We start from the raw sequence: 25,131 nt of genomic DNA, 5'->3' as shown, positions 1-25,131 counted from the left end.
GTCTGAAAGAGTTCAATAAGAGCAAAGAGCACCTTCCTTTCCATTGCCATGTATGTTTTTTTTACTTTCCTATAGTCACACACAGGTACTCAGGACATTGTGCACAGAACCGGGAGTTTAAAGGGTTAGATTAGAAAGCAAAGGAAATGGAGTTTACAATGCCTAAAGATGAAAAATGTAGGTTATCTAAAGGAAAAAAAGAATTTTCATTTGTGTATGAACACAATACCAGGCCTTACTTATATATACAAAAGGGTGTGCTAAGGTTTCCTAATCCACCTACATTCAATCAATCAATCAATCACGAAATTTATAGAGCGCGCTACTCACCTGCGAGGGTCTCAAGGTGCTTGGATGGGGGGGGGGGGGGGGGGGGGGTGGGGGTGGGGTCCCCTACTGCTCGAAAGGCCAGGTCTTGAGGTGCTTCCTAAAGGCGAGAGGGTGGCGAGGGCGCGGCTGGCGGAGCTGGAGGTAGGTGTGTAGAATGTGAGGTGGTTGTTGATGTATTCGGGACCCATGTTGTAGAGAGCTTTGTGTGCATGGGTGAGGAGTCTGAACGTGATCCTCTTGCTGACGGGGAGCCAGTGCAGGTCTCTCAGGTGGGCGGAGATGTGGCTGTGTCGGGGATGTCCAGGACGAGTCGTGTGGATGCGTTTTGTATGCGCTGGAGTCTTTTCTGAAGTTTTGCAGTGGTCTATGCGTAGAGAGCGTTCCCGTAGTCCAGCCGGCTGGTGACGAGGGCCTGGGTGACCGTCTTCCTGGTTTCAGTGGGGATCCAGCGGAAGATCTTTCGGAGCATGCGGAGGGTGTTGAAACAGGAAGAGGTGACGGCGTTGACTTACCTGGTCATCGTGAGGGAGGAGTCGAGGATGAAGCCCAGGTTGCGTTCGTGGTTTGTGGGCTTAGGGGAGGTGCCCAGAGCCGGGGGCCACCAGGAGTCGTCCCAGGCGGAGATGGATGGGCCGAGGATGAGGACTTCCGTCTTGTCTGAGTTCAGTTTCAGCCAGCTGAGCTTCATCCATTCTGCGACGTCTTTCATTCCTTCCTGGAAGCTGGCCTTGGCGGTGGCGGGGTCGTTGGTGAGGGAGAGAATTAGTTGGGTATCGTCGGCGTAGGAGATTATGTTGAGGTTGTGCTTGCGTGCGATGGCTGCGAGGGGGCTCATGTAGACATTGAAGAGGGTGGGGCTGAGCAAGGAGCCTTGGGGAACGCCGCAGGGAAAATACTTCTCTACTAATGCAGCCAGCTTTGAATTTAAGGAGAGAAATTGCATGTGCACTTTTAAGTAGCTGCACACACACTTTACATGCCAGAATAATTTGCTTCTCATTACAAGCAGGGTAGGATGGCTCCCGTTTTCTACCTTTCGTATTGCACTTCATATCACAGTAAACAACTGAAGAACATCCATCTCAACGGTCAAAGGAGAGACGCAGGGGAAGACATTTTATACATTTTCTCAGTGAAGGTTCCTACAATAGTGGTAGCTCTAAATGTAGTAAGCAAGTTCAATTGATAGAGAGACTTGCTAATGAGCCCACTGCTGCTTTATTGAGTGCTACTGAAGAAATTATTGCAATACACTGCATGATTATGTAGAATGGGATGGCTTTCGATCTGATTTCTGCAAAGGAGGGTGGGGTCTGCAAGGTAATCACCACATAATATTGCACTTCTATCCCTAACAATACACAGAAAATAGAAGACCTCAAATTTGGTGTCTGAAAGGTTTCGCAAGAAAAGCTTTAGATGGGCAAGCCAGGATTTTGATAAAAAAATAGGGGGCCAGCTCGGGCGTTGGGGAAGGTGGAACGTAGGCCATCTGGTATCAGTGATTGTCATATTTTTACAGTTTTTATTATTTGCATAGGGCTGAGCTTCTGTTCAAGATTTTAAGAGCTACAGCAGGGATTAGTCAATCAGAAGGTTGAAATAGAGAGGGAATGCCAACTCCAGAAGGAGGCTATGCGGTTGAATGACATTGAGAGGCAGGATGACTGGCACTCAGTGTCAAATTGAGTGAAAGTGAGTGCATTGGCTACAATCGCAAAAACTAAACAAACCCCATCCTGCTTGAGTCACATAAATGCATTGCTATAGCACCAATACATGCTTGCACTTCAACAAATAATAGGTACGTGTATTTGCAGAGCTCAGCTCTAGGTGGCATGGGGAGACCATGGAGGGAAATATAATGTTCTCCCTTTGGCATTTGCAAGTGTTCTTTAAGGTTGTATCAGAATTGGTAAGAATGCACATGTTATCAAATGGACCAGGAAAGAGTTGTCAAACATCCAGTAAATGCCTACCTGTCCATCTTGCCGAAGAACTGAACTGTTCAGGAAATGTCAATTGGTGAAGGAGAGTATATCTAACTACGTCTAAAGCTTTTGTCAAACATTTTGCCTGAACTCAAAGAACTTCCATGCCATTCTGGTGAATAAAAACTCACTCTCAAAGAACAAACTTGGGCGTTGATAGTTACACAACCTGGTTTATTTATTTATTTAGAAGTTTTGTATAGCGCTAGCTGGACACGAGGGTATCAGAGCGTTTCACAGCAAGTACAATTATGAGCATTATTGGAAAGACAGAATCCCCAACGTACAAACTTACGAGCATTATAGACATAATTACAATACAGATCTTGTGGTCGAACAAGAGGGGCGAGGCTGAGGGCTTTCATAAAGAGGAGTTTGTTTGCTGATTGCGAGTGGAGTGTCTATCAAACAAGACGCGGTACAGCAGGAAATCCCGTCAATTTTAGTTCTAAGTCGACTGTTTTAGCTCACATCGAGGTTATGGTGCGGTGTCGATGTCTTTCCGGAGTATCTTGTGTTCTTCTTGTTATGTTCGTGAGTGCTCTAGGAAGAGGGCTTTGAGTAGGATCTTGAATTTAGGGAAAGAGGTGGTCATTCTGATGTGGGGGGGATGGAGTTCCAGATCTTATGTGCATTTCCCGCAAAAGATTTAGTTGTTGTTTTTGTTTTTTTCGAGATTTCAGTGGGATGAGTAGAAGGTTATTGGAACTTCTGAGGTTCTTGGACTGGCCGGCCCTTTTGAGTTTGGCGGCCAGGTATTCTGGTTTGCCTGTGTGCAGGGCCTTGTGAGTGAGACAGGCTGTTCGGAAGCTGGCTCGTTGTTCAATTGGGAGCAACTTAAGTTCCTTGAGTGAGGGAGAGATGTGGTTGAATTTCTTATTTCCCTGTGACCATTCTTGCTGCGGCATAGAAGGTAGTTATAAGGGGACCTAGGTGGGATTTTGCTGTTCCGGTCAGGGCTGCGATTCCATAGTCCATTCTAGAGAGCACCAGTACCTGGGTGGCCTGTTGAAGGTCTTTAAGGGGAAGGAAGGGTTTTATTTTCTATAGAAGTTTCAGATTGAGAATCACACTTTTAGCGGATCTTGAGATGTGTTTTTCATGTCCAGTTTGGGGTCTAGAGTGATGACTAGAGATTTCACCAAGTCCGTAGGCGTAAGGGCGCCACTGAGGCGTCAATGGCTTTGAACCATTCCTCGATTTGTTTTTTTTGTCTCTGTTGGAGATGAGGAGAACTTCTGTTTCCTCTTGATTGAGTTTAAGTTGGTTCAATGTAAGCCATTGTTGGACCTCTTTGAGCGTGACATTCAGTCTGTGTATGTCGTCAATGGAGGTGGTTTCCAGATCCGCATAGAGGTTGAAGGGGATGTTGGAATTCCTGAGTAGTGTGGTGAGGGGTTCCATGTAGTTGTTGAAAAGTTGGGGAGAGAGTACTGACCCTTGTGGAACTCCTCTGTTGACGGGAAGGGGGTCGGATTCAATGTTTTTAATTTTTATTCTTTGCGAGCGATTGTGAAGAAAGCACGAGAACCAGTTTAGGACCACCAATTCAATGCCTTCTACAGTATGGTTGATTGATGTAAGAGCTGAGATTTTCTATCTGTGCCACCATTGTATGATCTGAGAATGTTTGAATGTTTTGCAGACTCTATTACTCCACTAAGGGCAAACCACACAGTATGGGAGATCCATGAATAAAGATGGTGCACTCCAAATGGTACAAAACTGTTCTTATTCCACTATTAAACATACATTAAAAAGGCTGATCCACCTGAGAACACAAAATGCAGTTTCAAAAAACTAAGACATCAAATGAGAAAATTATTAAATCAGGAACACCTATTTTCCATGGATGGCAAAATATGATTTGTGGACCAATTTCAACATAGTGGTAAACATGATCACCATGAGTTTGTGAACCATTTATAAACTCCATGAGAAAAGTACACATACTCATATGTAATTAAAAAAATATAGGCCTTTACTAAAAAAGTGTTTTTTAAGCAACCTTCTGAGTTAGAGATATCAACTAAAAATCACTAAGATTGGCCAGCTAAAGCAACCAGCATCACTGGATCTACAAAATTCCCACCAGCAAACCATAATGGAAACAACACCACATTTAGATTTTGTTAAAGTAGAGCTGGTGCTGATAACCATAAAAGCCCAATTCCATAAGATTAAATGTTTGAACCTTAACATCTGTTGACACAGGTATAACATTCTTACTTGAACTTCCTTTACACCGACATTCTTGACAAACTTATCAGTTTTTAGACGAAGATCTGACATTATTGGAATGGCTCTTAATATCTGAACAACTTCCTGTCCCTCTTTCAACTTTTTCAAAGTGTTCTCCACAACAGAAAATCCATCCAGCAGCTGATATAGAGAGAGAGCAATATTGCTGTTTGGGACCTGTGAAGTAAGCAACAGATAGACTTGGTTTGCCATCTTGCACAAGAAAGAATAAGAGTTAAAGCATTAATAACTCCAAACAGCTGAATAAACATTGTTATATACAACAGAAAACCAAAACTGTGTAGGTAGGCTGATTTAAAAAAAACAACTATACATAAATGTATCCTGTTAGCACCAATACAGTATAGATGGAGACTTTTTAGACATAAGATTATATTTGAAACATACTGGTGTCTATGTCAAAAGTCTGAAAATCATAACAAATGAAATGGCAGTTGGTTATGTTTACAAATGTCAAAATGCAAACATATAATTGAAAGAAGGTTTAGAGACAATCTGGAAGGTAAACAAAACAGGATGTGCCTTAAATGCAGGCTACTATGTGTTTGGAAGGCTGAGGCAATATGTTATCTTGCCTATTGCATATGTAGATAAAAGCAATTTGTTTCATATTTCTTTCGATAGCACCAGCCTCCACTTAATCAATTTAGAGACTGGCATCTTTGGCGCAACAGAAACATATTTCTTACGCATGCTATAAATTGGATTTTTGATGAGGAGAAATATATAGTGATAATTCAGAGGAAAATGCTAGCAGTTTTGTCATTGCAGTACAGATGGATATCTATTTTACCATGACCAGGAGAGTTGTGGCGCAGTGGCCAGGATGGCTGAATCCGTAGCATAAGGCTTAAGGTTCGATCCACAGGATAGGATGTAGGATGTGAATTTGTAGAGCGCGAATTGCTGCCCGGAGGCGTCCAAGCGCTAGGAATACCATGAATCCGACCCAGAGGACCCAGAGGGGAGAGAATGGGAGTAGTTAGACTGGGTGAAATAGGAAGGTTTTCAGCTGTTTACGGAAGACCGTGAGGTTGGAGTTAGCTCTTAGATGCAGTGGGAGGGCGTTCCAGGCCCTGGCAGCATTGTAGGAGAACGTCCTACCTCCAGATCTAGATCTTTTAATTCTGGGGGTCACTGCGCGAAAGGTCTGATTAGAGCGTAGGTTTCTGTTGGGCGTGTAGTGGGTAACTAGATCCCGCGTAATCCTGGGACCAGTGTTCCAGAATGACTGGTGAGCTATGCACATGGCTTTGAACATAACTCTCTGGCGCACTGGTAGCCAGTGAAGGGTTGCTAGTCCGGTCCTTACTGACTGTCTGCGGGGGAGGTCGAGAAGCATGCGTGCTGCACAGTTCTGAACTATTTGGAGCCTTCTCAGAGTAGATTCTGGAGCACCGAGGAAAAGTACATTATTAAAATCAAGGCGTGATTGAATCAGACCTTGTACAGCTGTTTGTTTGGCTTCCATGGGGAGGAGAGAGAAAATTTTCTTGAGCATCCTCATGATGCCGAAGCAAGTAGCTGAAAGTTTTGTGGCTTGTACATTGAAGGACAAGGATCTGTCCATCCAAATTCCAAGGCTTTTAATGCTGTTTTTGGGGGTTGGTGGAGGGCCCAGACTGGGCGGCCACAGGGAGACGGGGAAGCCGAGGTCCGGATGGCCTAGGACCATAAGCTCGGTTTTGTCCCCATTTAGTTTTAAGGACGATAGGGACATCCAAGTCTTCACTTCCTCCAGACACTCTCTAAGCCCGCCCCGCACAGGTAGATTGGCTTCCTGCGTCAGGGAGACCACCAGCTGCGTGTCGTCCGCATAGGAAATGATCTTAATCCCAAATGGGCGGACGACATCGGCCAGTGGCCTCATGTACAGGTTAAAAAGTGCAGGGCTTAGAGAGGAGCCTTGGGGGACACCGCATTTCAAAGGTCTGCTGGTAGACACAGAGTCGCCTTCGAACACACGGAAGGATCTGTCCTCTAAAAAGGACTGAAACCGGGGCCACGCTTTGCCCTTAATCCCGACCTGGGGCATACGGTACGCAGGGTGTCATGGCTGACCGTATCAAAGGCCGCACTAAGATCAAGGAGGATCACTGCCACTGATCCTCCTTGATCTAGGATTTTTCTGGTCTCCTCGGTGACCATGAGGAGGGCGGTCTCGGTCCCATGTTTTGGTCTAAAGCCAGTCTGAGTGGGGTCCAGTAGGTGGTGATCTTCCAGGAAGTTTATCAACTGATGGTTTATGCATTTCTCCAGGATCTTGCTAGCCCAGGTGAGCAGGGATATGGGGCGGTAGTTACTTAGATCCGTAGAGTCCAGGTTAGGCTTTTTCAGTAGGGCTCTAACCATAGCCTGTTTCCATACGGTGGGGACCGTGCCCGAAGAGATGGAGGTATTTAGGACCTCCCTTAAGATAGGCAAGGTGGTCTGCGAGGCACCGGTGGCAGACAAGCGCAGCATCATGCAACTCTGGACAATAGATCCCCAGTGGCCCCCAACACCTTGAAACCCTTAGGGGCGATTAGTTAGCGTTTTACTAGTATCCGGTTATTATTATTATGACCTACCCGAGTTAGCTATATCATCAATAAGATCCTACAAGCAATGTTGTTCCTAGAGTTTTTATCATGTGAAGTTGGGAACAGAGCCTTCGGAAAGTTGTCAGCTACCTGATCCAAAAGGGTCACACCGTTTGATAGGGCAGCTCTTGACTCTCCAGCAACTTTGTTAACAGTTAAAAACATAATAATGGGGCACCTAAAAGCTGCACCAAAAATATAAATCCCCCACACTTGGGCAAGCCTTTGGGTGTTCTAAAGAATGAGAGCCCTCTTCCATGGAAAGACAGAGATATATATCTCCTCATAGCTTTGAGTAATTTGTTGAGTATTGTATACCCTATCCCCCAAATTTGGGAAAGGCAGGGGCGGTAGTCAAGTTATATCTGCCCACCTTTGGACTAAGGTGTGAGAAACATAGATCCCCCTACATGGTACATCTACAAAGGAGGGTAACAAAGATTTCCCAAAGACAATTGGTCCATACCTCCTGATGTTTATAAACAATTTAGAGGAAAATATTTTAAAAATAGTACGTTACACCTTGGCAAGGCCCAATGGGGCTGGAATTCCCTACCACTGAGAAGGTACAGGGAGCATAAAAGTGGCAGTTTTTAAACAATCTGATATATACATAAAACACATCAAACTGGTTTCAATAGTGCCAGTGTAGTAATGGTTAGGTCAGTATTTCCATAGTATGCTGTTTTTTGTCTTCTTAATGATTGTCACTGTTTGAAAAATCTGCACAAAAAACGAAGCACATCCACTTTGGGTTATTTATGGCAGGCTTAACACAGATCTGTCAAGCAGGGGCTAAGAAAAAAGTTGGGGATTCCAAAAGTTTAATATCACATTTTAATTCCCAAATGACTCTTTGCTGATCGATGCAGCTGGACGTAATTACATTTAATTTGGCACAACAAAGGTACTTTGCTTGGTTTGGTACAGCTCCATTCAGTAGTTTTCAAGAAATTAGTGCTTAGAAACACTACTCCATTTGGGCATTACGAATCTAAATTCATCCACATATTTGCTAATCCACTTAGTATTTGAGAATCCACTCAAAAAAACAAAGACAGACAACTGGACGAGAAAGCTTTTCCTTCCATTAAACAGTGCGGATTAATGAATGAATGAATGAATCAATCAATCATAACATTTGTATAGCGCGCTACTCACCCGGAGGGGTCTCAAGGCGCTGGGGGAGATGGGAACGTTACTGCTCGAAGAGCCAGGTCTTGAGTTGCTTCCTGAAGGAGAGAGGGTCCTGGGTTAGCCGGAGGTGGATGGGGAGGGAGTTCCATGTCTTGGCTGCCAGGTAGGAGAAGGATCTTCTTCCGGTGGTGGCTCTGCGGATGCGTGGAACGGCGGCGAGGGCGAGGCTGGTTGATCGAAGCTGGCGGGTGGGAGTGTAGAAGGTCAGGCGGTTGTTGAGGTACTTGGGGCCCAGGTCGTGGAGGGCCTTGTGTGCGTGGGTGAGGAGTCTGAACGTGATCCTCTTGCTGACGGGGAGCCAGTGCAGGTTTCTCAGGTGGCCGGAGATGTGGCTGTGACGGGGGATGTCCAGGATGAGACGTGCGGAGGCGTTCTGCGTTGGAGTCTTTTCTGAAGTTTGGCTGTGGTTCCGGCGTAGAGGGTGTGTCTGTAGTCCAGTCGGCTGGTGACGAGTGCCTGGGGGACCGTCTTCCTGGTTTCGGTGGGGATCCACCGGAAGATCTTTCGGAGCATGCGCAGGGTGTTGAAGCACGATGATGAGACGGCGTTGACTTGTCTGGTCATCGAGAGGGAGGAGTCCAGGATGAAGCCCAAGTTACGTGCGTGGTCCGTTGGTATGGGAGTGGTGCCCAGGGCAGGGGGCCAACAGGAGTCGTCCCAGGAGGAGGGCGATGATCCCAGGATGAGAACTTCCATCTTGTCTGAGTTCAGTTTCAGGCGGCTGTTCTTCATCCACTCGGTGACGTCTTTCATCCCTTCGTGTAGGCTGGTTCTGGCGGTGGCGGGGTCGTTGGTGAGGGAGAGGATCAGCTGGGTGTCGTCGGCGTAGGAGATGATTTTGAGGTTGTGTTGGCGTGCGATAGCTGCGAGGGGGCTCATGTAGATGTTGAAGAGGGTGGGGCTGAGTGATGATCCTTGTGGTACGCCACAGGTGACATCGGTGGCCTTGGATCTGAATGGGGGGAGGCGGACTCTCTGGGTTCTTCCGGTGAGGAACGAGATGATCCACTCCAGTGCCCTGTCTTGGATTCCGATGTTGCTGAGGCGCTGCACTAGAGTGCGGTGACAGACAGTGTTGAACGCTGCGGAGCAGCCCAAGAGGATGAGGGCCGCTGTTTCCCCATTGTCGAGCAGCTGTGGGTGCACAAAACGGACACATTCCGATTGGATTTTTTTCATAGATTAATTACGCAACAAGGGTTTAAAAAGGGCAGCTTCATAAGCTGGATTAGTATCAGAAGGAGATTTCACATAGGCACTGGAGCTCACCTAGGTGGCATTATTCTCTTTGCTCCCTCCAGAAATCTTTTGATGACTGATGTGCTATGGAAACATCTAACCAGTGCCCCCATCCCATCCCTTATATATGCCACTATGGCTGTCAAGTGTACCTTCAGTGAGGCATAGGATAGGTTTCACATACAGTATGGGTGTGTGGTATCCGACTACTGCAGTGTCCTACATCTAGCCTTCACTAAGTCCTTTCCTATTGCACTGGAGCATGGATCTACTGCATTTCAGAGTAGCACTTTCTTTTGGTTAACCTTCTGGCTTCTTTAAGTAACTCCATGACTGTTACTGGGACACCAAGGTGGCCAAACTCCAGGCCCCAGGGAACCATGCTGCTAGGGTCAGGGTTGCTGATTATGGATGGTACATCTGTCCCTTTATATTGGCAACATGTCCTGATGCGCCGCAGCTTTATAACCCTGCCCTGTACGATCTCCACTTGATCTGAAAATTATGTTTGCCTGGTTCACTGAGGTGCTATAAAAATTGGAGTACGTTTTTACCTGCTTGTATTTTTGTAGCACAAGTAATATCAAAGCTATTGGCGAAAGGCTCAGGCAAATTTCCCTGAGCAGTCTATCGGCAGGGCATTCCCTAGTTAATGGTGATGTTGAAACCTGGAAGTTAAGCCTCAGCATTTTGTGCTATTCTGGTTTAGGAATAGGTCTATGCATAGTGTGCCCCCTCCTAAAGATTATCTTCACCAGCTGCTGCTTTTGCTCACACCTGTGTGAAGCATTTGTTTATTTGCTTAGCACGTCTGCACCTCTAGGAGGTATATCTTCATTAGCATTATCTGTCTTTGAATGCCCACTGCTGTGCTAATTTGCACATGCAAAAAGAACAATTGATGGACAGAATGCAGAACAATGTCAAACATTCACCCCTGTACAGAAATCTGGGCCTAAATCCATCGGTTTTTTGCTCCCCATGCTATTCAGGTTTTAACCCAGTCATATGCAAATCAGTCTTGACCCTGCACCCAATGGGAGCAGTCTAGTTCAAACTGCCAGGTCCAGGGTCTCCAGCATGGCAGGAGCAGTAAAAAACACATACTCCCACCAGGCAGGAGCATTGCTGGCTCCCAATGCACCCAGGATGTGTGCATGTGGGGAGCTGGCAGTGCTGTGGGGACCCTGAAGCACCCTGTGGCTCTCAACGTTGTTTATTGTGGGTGCCCCACATTAGGTCTCAGGTTTTGGGTCCCCAGGACCGTAAAGCCTTGGGGATGGAGCCTGTGCACCCCCCTTAATAATAAAAAAGGTCCAAGGGTATGACGTCCCCGGGCCCGCAGTGGCTTGGGGGGACACATGCCCCCTTCCCATGAAATAGAAAACGACCCTAAGAGAAGGGGTCTCTGGGGGCCGTAGATGCTCAAGGAGGGGGTCACTTGCCCCTCCGCTGCATAAATGAGTACGGACCTGGGGGATGGAGCCCCTGTGGTCTGTGAAGTCTCGCGGTGGGGGAGGGGCAAGCCCCCCTCCCCCTACAATAAAGAAACGTGTTTAAAATAAGAATTGCCAGCTCCCGCCGCCTGTACTCAGGAGGAGTGCTGGCAGGGGAACCACTGAGGCCGCGAATGCCCTTTGACTTATTCACATCACGTTATGCCTGAACAAAACCGGTCAAAGATGCAAGCTACCCAAACAGGAGAAGATGTCATGTGCAGCTCGTTTCTATGTTTGAGGTATTCAGAATCACGGTTTATATATTGACACAACTATGCGAGGAAAGATATTCAAATTCAGAAGATGGCTTTACAAAAAGATATAATTCAAGACCATGCTGTTTTTATCACTAGGCACCCTTGTTTTGCACAGTTCACTAATTCCTACAGATGCAAGTACTCACTTTGGTAAGAAGAACCAAGGAAATCCCAGGCCACAGAGGAAGGCAGTACATGGAGTGTGGCATCATTGCACAGTACCCTTCTCGTAAATGTGCATCAAGGAATATCCTGAGGGGATTGGTAGGTTCAGGAAAGGGGGCCTCCAGCGTTTTGAGACTGTCTTCAGCCATCTTTGAAAGTAAAATAAAAATGCCAATTTTTAGTTATGTGAGTTGATCTGCTGCCATTCCTTTAACATATAAGACAAATGAACATTCTGTAGCTGTTTTCTACAGCATTAAAACATAATCAAGCATGGGTGTGTATTCTCAGACAGACTCGATAAACTGTTAGGCAAATCTATTTTTATCAGAGCTTGTGCTTGTCTCTCTACACATGCAATCCTCGTCATTTAATGAAAATGGCGTTCATAAATCCAGAAAGTTGGCTTCATGTTTGGTGGACTGCTTCATACACATTATGTGTATGGTTCGGTAGTTGAATGCATTGTCTGCGGCTCAATTCAACGTATTTGCTATGATTACAAAAACTAAATATGGTAGTGAAGGCTGCCCTCTTCAAAAACCACGCAATAACAGAAAGGAGTATGCCCACATTGAATCGTAAGGGAAGGCTGACATTCAAAATTAAAGACGCCATGAACAGCACTCAAAAATGAATCCCAAGCAATTATTTGTGATAGATTTTTCCTGGAAGGTAATGGCCTTTTTCACTTGTATGCTAGTAGGACCTATAGCTCAATACTCTGACATTTTCGGTAAACTCTTTTCCGTTGTTCACTGCGGCCGATCCCCTCCCTGCAAATTGATGCTAAATAGTCTATGTTGCGCAAATCATACAGAGACTGGAATGTATTAGTAGTCATTATTTTTGAAAAATGAAAAACCATATTATACATAATGATTTTGACATCATATTCCATCACGGTGATTATGGATTATTTTATTTTATTACATAGTGATGAAGAGTTTTTGCTATCTGAAGAGTGGTCTGCTTAATTCAGACACTCTGTTCATCACCACCCCCTTTTCTGAATCGTTTTTGGCCACTATAGGTGTGGCAGGGTATACTCAGACATGAGTCCCTTGCTCACTGCACCATCAGGATTCAAGCAAGCCGGCCTGACGACGGCTGAAATGCCAGAAACCGGTCCCCGGAAGCTTGTCTCCTTTCCAGTGAAGAATTGACTTGGTAGTCTGGTCTGCCCTGTTCCCATGATGCACTGGGCCTGGGACAGACTAATTTGCATGTAGCCAGGTTCTGAGCTGGGATGGTGCAGTGAGCTAAAAAACAGTGATGGATCAAGCCCTGATCTTTGGACTGGGTAAGAATGGTCTGCTTAATTCAGACACTCTGTTCATCACCACCCCCTTTTCTGAATCGTTTTTGGCCACTATAGGTGTGGCAGGGTATACTCCGACATGAGTCCCTTGCTCACTGCACCATCAGGATTCAAGCAAGCCGGGCCGACGATGGCTGAAATGCCAGAAACCGGTCCCCGGAAGCTTGTCTCCTTTCCAGCGAAGAATTGGCTTGGTAGTCTGGTCTGCCCTGTTCCCATGATGCACTGGGCCAGGGACAGACTAATTTGCATTTAGCCAGGTTCTGAGCTGGGATGGTGCAGTGAGCTAAAAAACGGTGATGGATCAAGCCCTGATCTTTGGACTGGGTAAGAGTGGTCTGCTTAATTCAGACACTCTGTTCATCACCACCCCCTTTTCTGAATCCTTAGGAATTCCCTGTCCGCATCACAGACCATTGTTATTTTACCCACTATGCCACCTCAGTTTAGACCCAGCCATATGCAAATCAGCCTTAACCCTGCTCTAATCAGAACAATCCAGGCCAAAAGAACTGGCTAAAATATTTCCGGCAAAGTGTGACATCAGCACACAAAAGAATTTCATGCATAAAAAGAATTTGCCACTATGGCCCCTATTACGATGTCGGTCAGAGTGGCCTTCGACCAACACCATTTCTGTGTGAGAACCAACCGACAATAGGTTGGCGGTTGTGCACACATTATTACGATGCAACACAAACAATGCAAACTTCTATTTCTCTATGGGAGCTTGTGTCGCGGGCGGAAAGTGCACGTTGCACAATTTCCCATTGAGAAATGGGAATTTGTGTAAATCCCTGCACTGTGTGTCAGGCACATGGTGCAGGGATGTTCAGGTTGCCACCAAAGGTGGCCCGCACAGCCATAACTGTAAGCTGCGGAGGGATGGAGGCCCTGCTAAGGGCCACCAAAAATGGTTTCCAATAGCCTTCCCATGTCAGAAAGGCTGACATGGAAAGGCTGGCGTAAACAGACAACATAATCTCAACAGCGGAAAGCCGTCCTGGAGGGATCATGGACAGTTTCCAACTGCCCGTCAGTACAGAGTTGGATTGATGGGCCGGTTTACGCTCTGACGCTGACATTGAAATTCAGCAGTCAGACTATAATCCTACCATGTCGGTCGGTAAGTCTACGACGAGCAGTCAGAGGCTTACTGGCTGACATCGTAATGATGCCCTTTGTTGTAGAAGATGAAATGCCACACAATGGCAGGGAATGTCACAAAACGAAATATCATTGAGCTTTATGTTAAAAAGGCACTTTGTGACATATTTGGCAAAACATAAAAAATTCTTGAACTCTTACAAACCACGACCTTTGCTATGCAATAGTGGAGTATTGCAAATCCAAATGCCCATATACACAATACATCAAACCATTTTTTGGCCACCCATTAACTTCATAATGTAGCATCTGCAACAACAGTATCATAGATTCTATAAGTGAATATTTATTTTTGGATAGTCACATTTACTAGCTTATACTTTAATACTAGTTTTGTTTGTTCTCTAGCGCTATAACAAAGACATGTAAAAACAAAACTTCATAGTCAGCTGCTTGCACAAATATCTTTTTTTTAGAGTAGTATTTCAAATATCAGAATGTTTTATTGACCAACCCCATTTCCTCTCCTTTCAAGTCAACCACCACAAGCATTTACTAAGAATACCTTTATTTGTCTACTGATAGCATACCACATATCCATAATGTTGCCTGGATACATCATGAATTGTGGGTAGATGTACATATCTTAGTGGCATGACAAATAATTCATTGGCAACAGAGAAGATGAAAATGAACTGAGACATTAACCAATAAACTCAAAGCAAATATCCCTTGAAACACTAACCTGGACCTCACAATTAGCAAACCTGAAAACAGAAACTCTATCACCGCCGTCATCAGCTCCTAAAATAGAAAAAAACAGGAAAATGTTTGGTTTAATTCTCTCTTGTAAAAGATCTAAAACAAATTGTACAACTGGTGTATGGTTGGTGCTAGCAAGGTTAGTTGAGCTTTGGACAAAATATAGATTTTTTTCCTCAAAGGTTTTAAACCACCATTCTCGTCTCTGAACATTTGGTATCCAATTCCATCACTCAACCAATCTGAACTTACTTTGTAATCACCTTTAACACTTTTCTTGTTCATTACTGCAATCTTATTTCTATTGCCTCTTTAAAAGCATTTTTTGTGAAAGTGTTTAGGACTGTAAAATATTTTGCATTGTATGTGTTTTATTATGTGCATTAGCTTCAGCTATGGCTCTCCAAAACCTGAGTGTGATCAAGGACATTCCTTGAGGCTACTGGGGAGTATCTCAATGCATGACCTGGGCGCCAAACATCCTTTACAAAAACGGTTTTTCATGCAGTGCCTTTACCATGCAGAATTTGCAATACATGCAATTTCTGATGCTTTTACCACGCATATCTTTAACACGGGAGATGGGATACCCGGGACCTAATTAGGCCCCTTTATTAATTACTCGGTCCCAGGGGATGGGGCCCCAGTGGGCTTTTAAGGCTTGGGAGAGTTGGGCCGACTCACCGGGCCCAGTGGCCAAACCCCTGCCATGCACGGCTGAAAGCCCTGCGCACCGTGGGATTGGTTGCCTTTGGGAGGGTTGGCAACATGGCCTGCCCACAGGCCAGGCCCTGTGGTCAACTGCCAGCTGTGCACCGCCAAAGGCTGTGCACAGTGTGGGGCTGGCTGCATGTGGGGAGATGGCTGCAGGGCCGCAGGCCAGGCACTCAGGTGATCCACCACCGCAATGTACAACTGAAGGCACTGTGCAGCATTGGGCTAACTGCCTTTGGTGAGAGAGTTGGCCACTAGGCCAGACCTTGTGGCCAACCCTCCACCACGCACAGCCAAAGGCCTTATGCAGCGTGGGATCAGCTGCATGAGGGGGTTAGATGCAGGTAATATATAGGTAATGAAATATTACTTTACATAAAGAAAAAAAACACAGAAAAAACAAAAGGTTTAAGTAATGTTATAGTTAGGTAAAATGTTCAGTAACAAGGTAACGCATTAAACTCTGAAAACCACAAAAGTTCACCAGTTATAGTGATCTGAGGTAACTATTACTTGTGCTCTAAGGTAACTATAACTCGCTAACTAGTAACAACTGTGTGAGAGGGTCTATAGGAGAAGCAAAATTAAAGACCTACAAAGTATCCTATCCCCCAATCTAACTATTAACAAAAACACAAGGGATACTGGAGGTCTACAGTGGGCTCAATATTGTATGCCAATTCCAAAGTGGTGCATGTATAAACAGGTGTCTGAAAAAAGAAGAAATAGAGTGTGAGAACAAGACAGAAATACTCCCATTAGCCCACCACTTGGCGGAAACTCGTCATCTGGGATTTTTTGTACAAGAACTGGTATCTGCTAGGTCACTAACCTGATGATATTGTGAGGAGCCCTAGAAACAGTGTGCATATGATGTCAATATTTGACATCTGAGTACATTGGCATAAGATGTAAAATCAATCGCTATGATGGAGATAACGGTCTTGGCATTTAACGGCCATACTTGGCATGTGATCAAACTAGCATATTATGTCAATGACTGGAATGACATGGTCGCTTACATGGAATATGATGTAAATACTTTGCATGCAAAATGCAGGGTATGGAAAAGCAACATTTAGCATTTAATGGGCTACCTGCTTGGACACTTGGATGGAGTACTTTACGTGAAATGTGACACAAAGCATGAACCTTTTGAAAGTTAAACATCAGCGAAATACTGTGAGCAAGAATAGGAGACCAAATGTTGGCACTGAATGGTGAAAGTTGAGTTTGTGAGGCCGTACAGTTCATCAGACTTAGATTGTACCAGGACATTTAAGGAAATGTATGAACATGTGAATTTATGGATGGCATATGGCACCATACACGGGTCATACCCCATGTCTGCGGACAGGTACAAGCTCATGAGAGCAAAAGTGATACATTCACTAAAACAAATCGAAAAGCTTGCTTTTATGGGATGTGAAACTCATCCTAAAACATATGTTGATGCTTCCCATTGAAACACCAGAAGGCCTGCACCCTAAGCCCACTTTATGGAGCTTCTAGAAGCCTTAATGCCCATAAGGTTCTTATGTTGTGTTTCCAAGTGTGGAACTCTAATTTCTCTCGCAATTCAAACTGTGAGTCGTGAGTTATATGATCTTATCTAGCCTCAAGGCACCGAACTGACCTCACCAGTTGGTGTTGTGGAACAAAAAGAGAGCATTTCAAACCTAGTAGACAGTGATATTGGAATTATATTTCATATGATTTGTTGATACATATTGCTGAAGCTATGGCCCCATTTCCTTGGTTCTTGTGAACATGTTGCTACTACTATTGCATTACATGGCCCGTGGAGGCATTTTATTACCTATATTTGTAGATTTGTAGACCTTATGGTAACTATAATCAACTCTACTATCTGAAGTCAAAATCTAGAAGATATTTGAAATCTATGTGATGGGTTCCTATTTTAAGCTGTATGATCCCTGTTAGCAGGCAGCAGCAGCACTCTTCTTTAGATTTCTAACCAAACCCATGGATCTGTTGTACGAGCCCAAGACTGCGAGATCTCTATAATTTATTGTAACCCTCCCGATTCTTCCAATTATATTCTCAGACATACAATATGACTAATTATCCACGTAGGACAGATGGGGTCTTATATTCTTTTTTAGTCAATTAGACTAATACCTAAAGGCTGCAGTTCTTGCTAATGTCAAGTTTGGTTTGTCCCTGTCCTGCATTTCAGGGTTGGTTCTTGTGCTGTGCCCAGGGTACGCCATGATTTTGGAGGGGGCCACAAACCCACAAGGGAGCTCAGCTAAATAGATGCTTAGATACCTGTCTGGATATTTGGAACATTTTTCCCAAGATGCACCCTACTATTCTTGGACTTTTTTCTACAGACTATTGTAATTTGCCTTTATTTGTTTCTTGTTTCTGAACTTTGCATCGCTTTTAAAGTGCTGTGTCAGGCACAAGAGGCAGTATGCCTAGAACAGTCCTTACCACACGGTGGACAATAAAAACTGCAGTCCAACTCCTCAAACTTACCCATCATCTGTCAAACCTGGGATTCTCATTAAAAAACAAGTAATCAGCAGCCTCTTTCTAATGAAGCCCTCATTGAGTTTCCCTTTCTCCACCCCCTGTTCCCTTCAGTGTTTGGTCTCCACCTTCAAGCCATAGGAAGGAGGGTAATACGCTGTTCTCACCCTATCCTGTGCTGAAGCAGTTGTCTTTTCTATGAATACTTTGACCCAAACTTTAAGGATGAATAACACAAAGCATCCACTTAAGCATTTGAAGAATATCATTTTTGATGTTTAATTTTTAGTTTTCGCCTGTCGAAAGCTGCGCAAGCAGCCTTTCGCGCAGGCGAAATCTAATGACTTACACTGTGTGGCTTTGTTCCGCCCTCTCTTTCCATTGGCTAGCTCCATATCCCTCTGTCCGTCCCCCCTCCCGCTGTCCGTGTGCCCGTTCCCGCCCCCCTCCCGCTGTCCGTGTGCCCGTTCCCGCCCCCCCTCCCGCTGTCCGTGTCTCCGGCCCCACTTGTACATGCTTGTTGTTAGAAGTGTCGAACTGAGTTGGCTACGTAAGATTCAAAATGAACGTGAAGAACGTCACATTGGGATGTAAGCTATGAATTAAAAAATACCCTTTTCATTATTAATTGGTTTTCGTGTATGCCGGCTGCTACTTTGTCGGTCGCATGCAGAATGACACAGGAAGCGGTTAGCAATGTCACCATGCCCGCGCAGAACCCACGGAGCCATTTATTTTGGCTCTTTCCGGGGTTACATCTTGGTGATCATCACTGGGCAGAAAGAACGGGGCGTACACCACCCCACGCACCCACCTTCCACGCCTTCACGATCAGCCGGCGCTTGCAGTATGATTGATTGCCAAAGCCAGACCCCGCCAAGCAGATCCGCCCGCCAGCCCTGCAGCACCCCCCAGCCGCACCGAAGCAGATTTTTCTTTCAGAGCGCATGCATCAAAGTGCTACAAAATCACAATGTCACACAGCTGTGCCGGAGATTTATGAGATGCTGTGAGAGAGAGTGTGCGCTCGAGAGAGAGAGGAGAGAGAGAGAAGTGACGCTCAGCGAGCAATCCACCGTCAGGCGGGACATGCTTTTTTAATTTTTTTTCCAAATAAACATTCTTTGAGTTGAATGAGTGTGTACATTAACATTACTTCCTTTTTAATGGGATTGTCCTGATTACACCCCCGGTTTTCCATCTCGCCGATGAGTATTGATGTTGCCACTCCATTGGAGACAGGGACAAATTACCAGAGAGCTGTAATCAATCACATTCTGTGGTAAGAGATAGTCACCCCTTAGGGTTGAACATTTAAATCTATCGGTATTTAAATACTTGCGTTTCTAAGCGTTCCCAATTTTTGGCGGATAAGAGAACAAGTGCACAGCAAGATAACTTGGTTCTCCCAAGATCACACATTTTGAGGAAATGGTGAAGCTGGGATTGGACGTTGGGCTCCTAGTTCCCAGACCAGCATCTTCACCACTGTTTTTCCAGACACAATCCTAACAGCCACAACATTGTTTGTCACAAAGATCCTTATCGTTGCGGACTTTTCGGCCCTTTTAATTGAATTATTAATAAGAAAGAGGTTTAAACAGTGCTTGCAACTTGAACAACAGCTGTTTGAACTCTGTCATTCACGTTGTTACCCTGCACTCATGGTATTTTGTCACCAAATACAGCACATTCGCTGTAGTTTTTTTGTTACCACAAATAGCCAATAATCATGCGATGTGGCATTAGAGCATAATTTCTGGAGTTCTGTGTAACAATACTAACGCAAAATTATCAAAATTAAGCTAATTATGCCAGCATAATGCAAATTTCTCCCAGGCCTGTCAATATGCCTTTTGCTAAACATATTCTAGAGATTATGTTGCTTGCTTTAAAACCTGCAAACTTGAGTTCAGGTCCTAGCTTTCCTAGTGGTCACATTGTGTGACCATGGAAACAGCACCTTCTTTTATTTTCCCTGAATCTCAGCCCCCTACCTGCTAAAATGTGGGAAGCTAGAAAGCTAGGTAGTCTTCCGTATGAAGCGTGACATTAAACAAGCATCTGCAAAGCAATTAGGTCTTGCATTTACGCAAGTTTGAGCTATTGGCATTGTAAATGAGAATGCCATTTATTTATCTGTTTAAAAAACCAACACATAAATACAAATTTTGTCATTTACAATGCCAATAGCTCTAACTTTTCCAAAGGCGAAACCGTTGCATTGCAAATGCTTGTTTATCATGTATGTAACCGGTACACAGACTTTACAATGAAGGCATTACTATGTGTTACACATACCACACAACATTTACCACATATGTAAATCAACCGTGTCATTTTCTTGCATTTTAAAATGTGGTGTTTACCCAGTAGGTACCCGTTTTTAAATGTATTTCAATAAGGTCATTAAGAGGTGCAAGGAGTATTAAGGGTTGTTATGTGAATATTGAAAAAGTTGATGTCAATTTGAAGAAAAGTGCATTTATGTATAAAAACGAAATCACATCTTTATTCATAATTGATTTTAAGTAACGGACCCCACCGAAGGGGAATCAGCGAACTGCAATTACCAGCATGCTGCTCACTAGGGAGCGCATGCGTAGTGGATAAATATGGTTGCAGGAATACGAACTTAAAATGTATGCCGTCCCTTGAAAAAGAAGCAGGAGCTTTGAAACGCGTCGTGACTTTCTTATGGACAGTTGCAGTGCGCAGCTTCTGGCAATAAAGAGATTTGTAATCTACCCTCGTGCGAGTGGCGTTTCTAAAGATCTGGGGAAACTTGGAATATATATATGTACCCTGAGTCCCCAACTGTATGGCTGTCTGGATCTCAAATGCTGATTTTTATTGTCATAGGCAAACACGGACCATGCCTGTGTGCCATGACATAGGCCTGTCTCACAGATTGTGGTCTTGTTGGAAAGGGGGGAGCGCCCAAAGTGCTACACTCATAGTGGTACAAGGTTACAAAGTTTACCAGGTGTTAAGCAGCATGAGTGCTGTGGTAGCAGCATATTGTGTAGTGATGTGTAGGATGAACAGGTCCTTTTTAACTTGTGTAAAAGAAGTGAGGCCTACAGGCTCACTTGCTGTTTAAAGGTTCCACTGCTGTGTGCTTCACTCACCCTTGGCATACATCAGGTTGGTGTGAAGTGCTATGCAGCGCAGAAGTGGTGTACCTGCACTGTGTTTGTGTGCCTGGGGAGGGTGCCTTGCAGGGATAATGCAGTACTGAGCAGTGCATGCACTGTGTAGTGTATTCTTGTTCTAGAGGTGCATGTGCCTATGATTGGTACAGTACCTGAAGGATGCAGTGCGTGCATGTTAGATGAAAATGTTGCTTATATGTGTACCTGTGGCTGGTAAAATACACAAAGGGTCCAGTGTGCGTGCATGTTCAATGCACATGCTGAATATATGTGTGCCTGTGAGTAGTACAGTACAAAAAAGGATTCAGTGCTGGGCAGTGTGTTGCATGTTAAATGCAAATGCTGGATGCACGTGTGACTGTGAGTGATTAGTACTTAGAGGATGCGTTACTGTGCAGTGCATGTATGCTGCATGCATGCACTGAGTGTATGTGTGCCTGTGGATGGTACAATACTTGAAGGGCCCTTTGTTCATGTTGGGAAACCCAGGCCTGCATAGTGAAGCATGGAGTCCAGGAAGAGCGATACCCATAGACAGCTTTGTGGATTGCTGCATTCCTGTAAGCTGGGTGGGACACACACACTGGGAAGGGGAGGATCAGGCCTCCACTGTACACTTCAAAGGGTACTCTTTGTTTTACTTAGAGGTCATTAGGAAGGGACCTGGCACACATCAGGAAGAAGAATCATAAAGAGTAGGGCTGGGAGCATATATTACTCTGGCTGAAACTCAGGTGTGAACTCTAGTCACTCCCAAGACCTGTGTTGTGGGACTATCAGCTTCGGAGACAATCCTGCTGCGACAGGCAGCTTTTCAAGAGGGAGTGAGAGAAGAGGAGTAGTCACTTCAAAAGAACCAAAAGCCAAATGTTAAACTTCACAGACACATACCCAGACCCTAAATCACATTTGGGGTCTGGAAATGGACTATAAGGTGGGGAAGATTAACCTCCAAATATTGTCATCTGCGAAGTAGCCAGAAGGGCTGTGTGAGGAGGGGAGGCTCTGCAAGACTTCTACCTGTGACCAAGACTGGGGGCCAATGCCAACTAGTCTCCATCCATAGTGCGGGAACATCACAGAGGGAATCCAAGACCACCTGCCCTGGAACCTGGAGCACGCCAGCCTGCTTGCCAAGACCAAAGTGCCCTGTGAGGAAGAGAAGAACGCTGGATGGACCAAGGTCCAGAAAGAGCCCTGTCAAGCAGACTCCCAGAGCGAGATGTGAGGAGATGGCTGCTGCATTAATCAGGTCGTTGCCCATGTGCACAACATATGCCAGGAGAGAAGTGATGAAAGATAGCCATGGAAGAGACTGCCTTGTGATAAGGGCTAAAGCCTTGTGTGGCAGCTGTGTGGCAAACTCATGTGCCAGGAGGGGCTGCCAGCAATACTTGTGCCATGTTGATTAGGCCAAAGCATGTAGACTGCTAGCACTGGGAGCAACAAGGACTAAACCTGTTCCGACCCCCATGGAGTAAACGAGGACACTGTGGGAGCACTGTCACCTAAGTTCAGGATTGATGACCGGAGTGTCAGTATCACCTCCACCTCATTAGTGTGGAGACCGCAGAAGTGCAGGGAAGCTCAAATCACTGCCGGAGTGTGACTGCGAAGGAGAAAGAGCCTGCATCCCTGCTGAGTGCAGCAGACTCACCTGATCAGGACCAGAGCCGCTGAAAGTGCCCACGGATGGAACACACTCCAGGACTCTGCACGCTTCACTCCTACCACAGTAATAAAAATCTGCTTACGTTCTTCTGTCCTGACCAAGTACCTCATGATGCGAGAGGTGGGGACAGAGAGTTGAAACTTTGAAGATTGGAGTATAGGTATGTAATAGATTTGCAAACAAAAACACCCATGGGACTGAACAGTAGTGAAGAATCGGGGGTACACTTATAAACAAAAATAAAACAAGAAGAAAAAAGATAGGAGAAAGCTGTCTGGGAAATAGAATTGGTAATTGAATTCACCGTATCCGTTGAACAATAATAATATGAGCACATAAGCCCATACAGGGCATGATATGTAGATAGCATGTTCAGAAAATCTAACATAAGAACAGTAAATCCACAGGAGCTGAGTACAATGGAGGATGGGACAAACAGTTTGTCAAAATGTAAATAATGTGTAAAATGGAAATAATTTTCACGTAATAGAATGAACTAATGAAATATCTTTGTGTAATATGTACATGCTAAAAGATGGCGCTCAGGTTGACTTAACATTGACATCAGTCTTTGAGGTTATGAACACAACGTAATTGATGTAGCTTTAATTAGAGAAAGTATGGTGGCCCCCTACATTGATGAAACGCATCTGCTTACCTTAATCCTTAGTATTTTTCTGCAAATTGCCCACATCTCATTTCAAAGTGCACAGCCTCTCATTTAAAAGTCATATTCCTGAAACCCAACAGCTAGCCTCCTGTAGCTCATCTATTACGGTATCATGTTCACCCCATATAAAACTTTATAAATAAAATAATAAATAAATAAATAAATAATGCCAATAATGTACACAAATCCGCATGTCCCCTCTCACTAAAGCTCACACATAACACTTAATAATTTACTCTACCACATAGAAAAATTAGTCAAAGCATGGAATGGTTTCCTTAAGAGTACACGTCAAATTCCAATCCCCTTTAGAAGAACACTAACCTTGGGTTCTACTTAAGCATGCTGCCCTGCGTAAAGAGCTTCAGTGCGTCGTGAGGCGCATCGGCGATATATATAAAAGCAATTACCATATTAAATATAGCCCTATTGACCTACACTAATACTAATTCTATAAGAGTGGAGAGAGGATGTGGTGTCATGGCCAGAGCTGCCAACTTTAAAACTGGGGATCCAGGTTCCAATCTTGGCGTCAGATCAACATCCTGTAATTCTGGACAATTCACTTAATGTTCCTCGCCTTTTAAAAAACAAAAAACAAAATGAATGACAAAATGAAAACAAAATGAAGCCTTGTGTGATGTAACTGGTGCTCAGGTAAAAAACTCCAATACCTTTGGGTCAGGTTTGCGTTATTAAAACTGCAGCAAAAAATAAAATCTGCCTGGGGCCTGGCAGTGGCTGTATAATCTCATACTGCTTGACACTTTCACATTCACAAAGACAAAACTGCTAAGGGTCATGTCCATTAGTCAGACAGAGCTATTTTGCCTTAGAGCCAACTTAGCACAGCACACCTTTTAGATAATGATACCATTACAAAATAATATCACACCAGGGTGTTCAGTACATTTTCAAGACATGGTTCTAGTGAACATCAAACCTATAAAGCAAATTTCACTTTCCACCAAACACAATTTTGGTACTAACATACAAGAGGAGCCAATGTATATGCCATATCTTATTGAAAATTAACATTGGTTGAGGAAAGAAACATCTTTGCAAACTACTCTTAGATAAGTTGTTGAAATGGCTGGGCACTATCCAATCAGTCTCTAACATACACCTGGTTTGAACAAAGTAGTTGGAACTGCAGTTCACTGCTTAAACCTGGCAAAAGCAGCCCAGAAATCCAGGATCACAGGTGATCAGCAGGATCATACTGTATTCGGGTACTACCTTTCCACATATTTCCCTGTCAATTCCAGTATTTAAATGTGTGTAACACGCAACTCAGAAACCTGAAAGTGACAGCAGACAAGGTAAAAAACTAAGCAAACCAGCTTGGCCAATAATGCATTAGTGGCCAGTCCAACAAGTGCACATTGAGCAGTTAAAGCACAGATGTACAAAGCCTAGTTATGGAGAAGGCAAGGCATGCAATGCAACCCACAATTCTGAAAAGAGAGCACCATATGTAAAAGATTATGAACTAATAGCTCACTAAGTTGGGGCAAGAAGTATGCCTCACCACTTTCAAAGTTCACTAGTCCCCACTGCTGGTTACTACTTTTTCGGATTTCTAAAGAGGTTTTATTTGAGGGGATAGAAGTGAACTTTAGGGAAGAATGAAGAATGAAGAATGAAGAGAGCGAGAGAGAGCGAGAGCGAGAGAGAGCGAGAGAGAGAGAGCGAGAGAGAGAGAGAGA

General features: G+C 44.5%; 1 protein-coding gene across 1 annotated transcript in view; it reads right to left on the bottom strand.

The window, feature by feature from the left end:
* The window catches only part of HPS1 (HPS1 biogenesis of lysosomal organelles complex 3 subunit 1), a 434,454-nt gene that overhangs the window by 55,860 nt on the left and 353,463 nt on the right, over nt 1-25,131 (bottom strand). The window contains exons 11-13 of the mRNA XM_086922604.1: nt 14,696-14,754; nt 11,504-11,671; nt 4,551-4,739 (exon numbers count right to left, since the gene is read on the bottom strand). Coding sequence (XP_086778730.1) covers nt 4,551-4,739; nt 11,504-11,671; nt 14,696-14,754 — 416 coding nt within the window. The remainder of the gene's footprint in view (nt 1-4,550; nt 4,740-11,503; nt 11,672-14,695; nt 14,755-25,131) is intronic.

This window comes from Lissotriton vulgaris, chromosome 5 (genome assembly GCF_964263255.1).
Source record: "Lissotriton vulgaris chromosome 5, aLisVul1.2, whole genome shotgun sequence".
Taxonomy (NCBI): Eukaryota; Metazoa; Chordata; class Amphibia; order Caudata; family Salamandridae; genus Lissotriton; species Lissotriton vulgaris.
The sequence above is the reverse complement of the archived record's forward strand: the minus strand, read 5'-3'. Positions and strand labels throughout refer to the sequence as shown.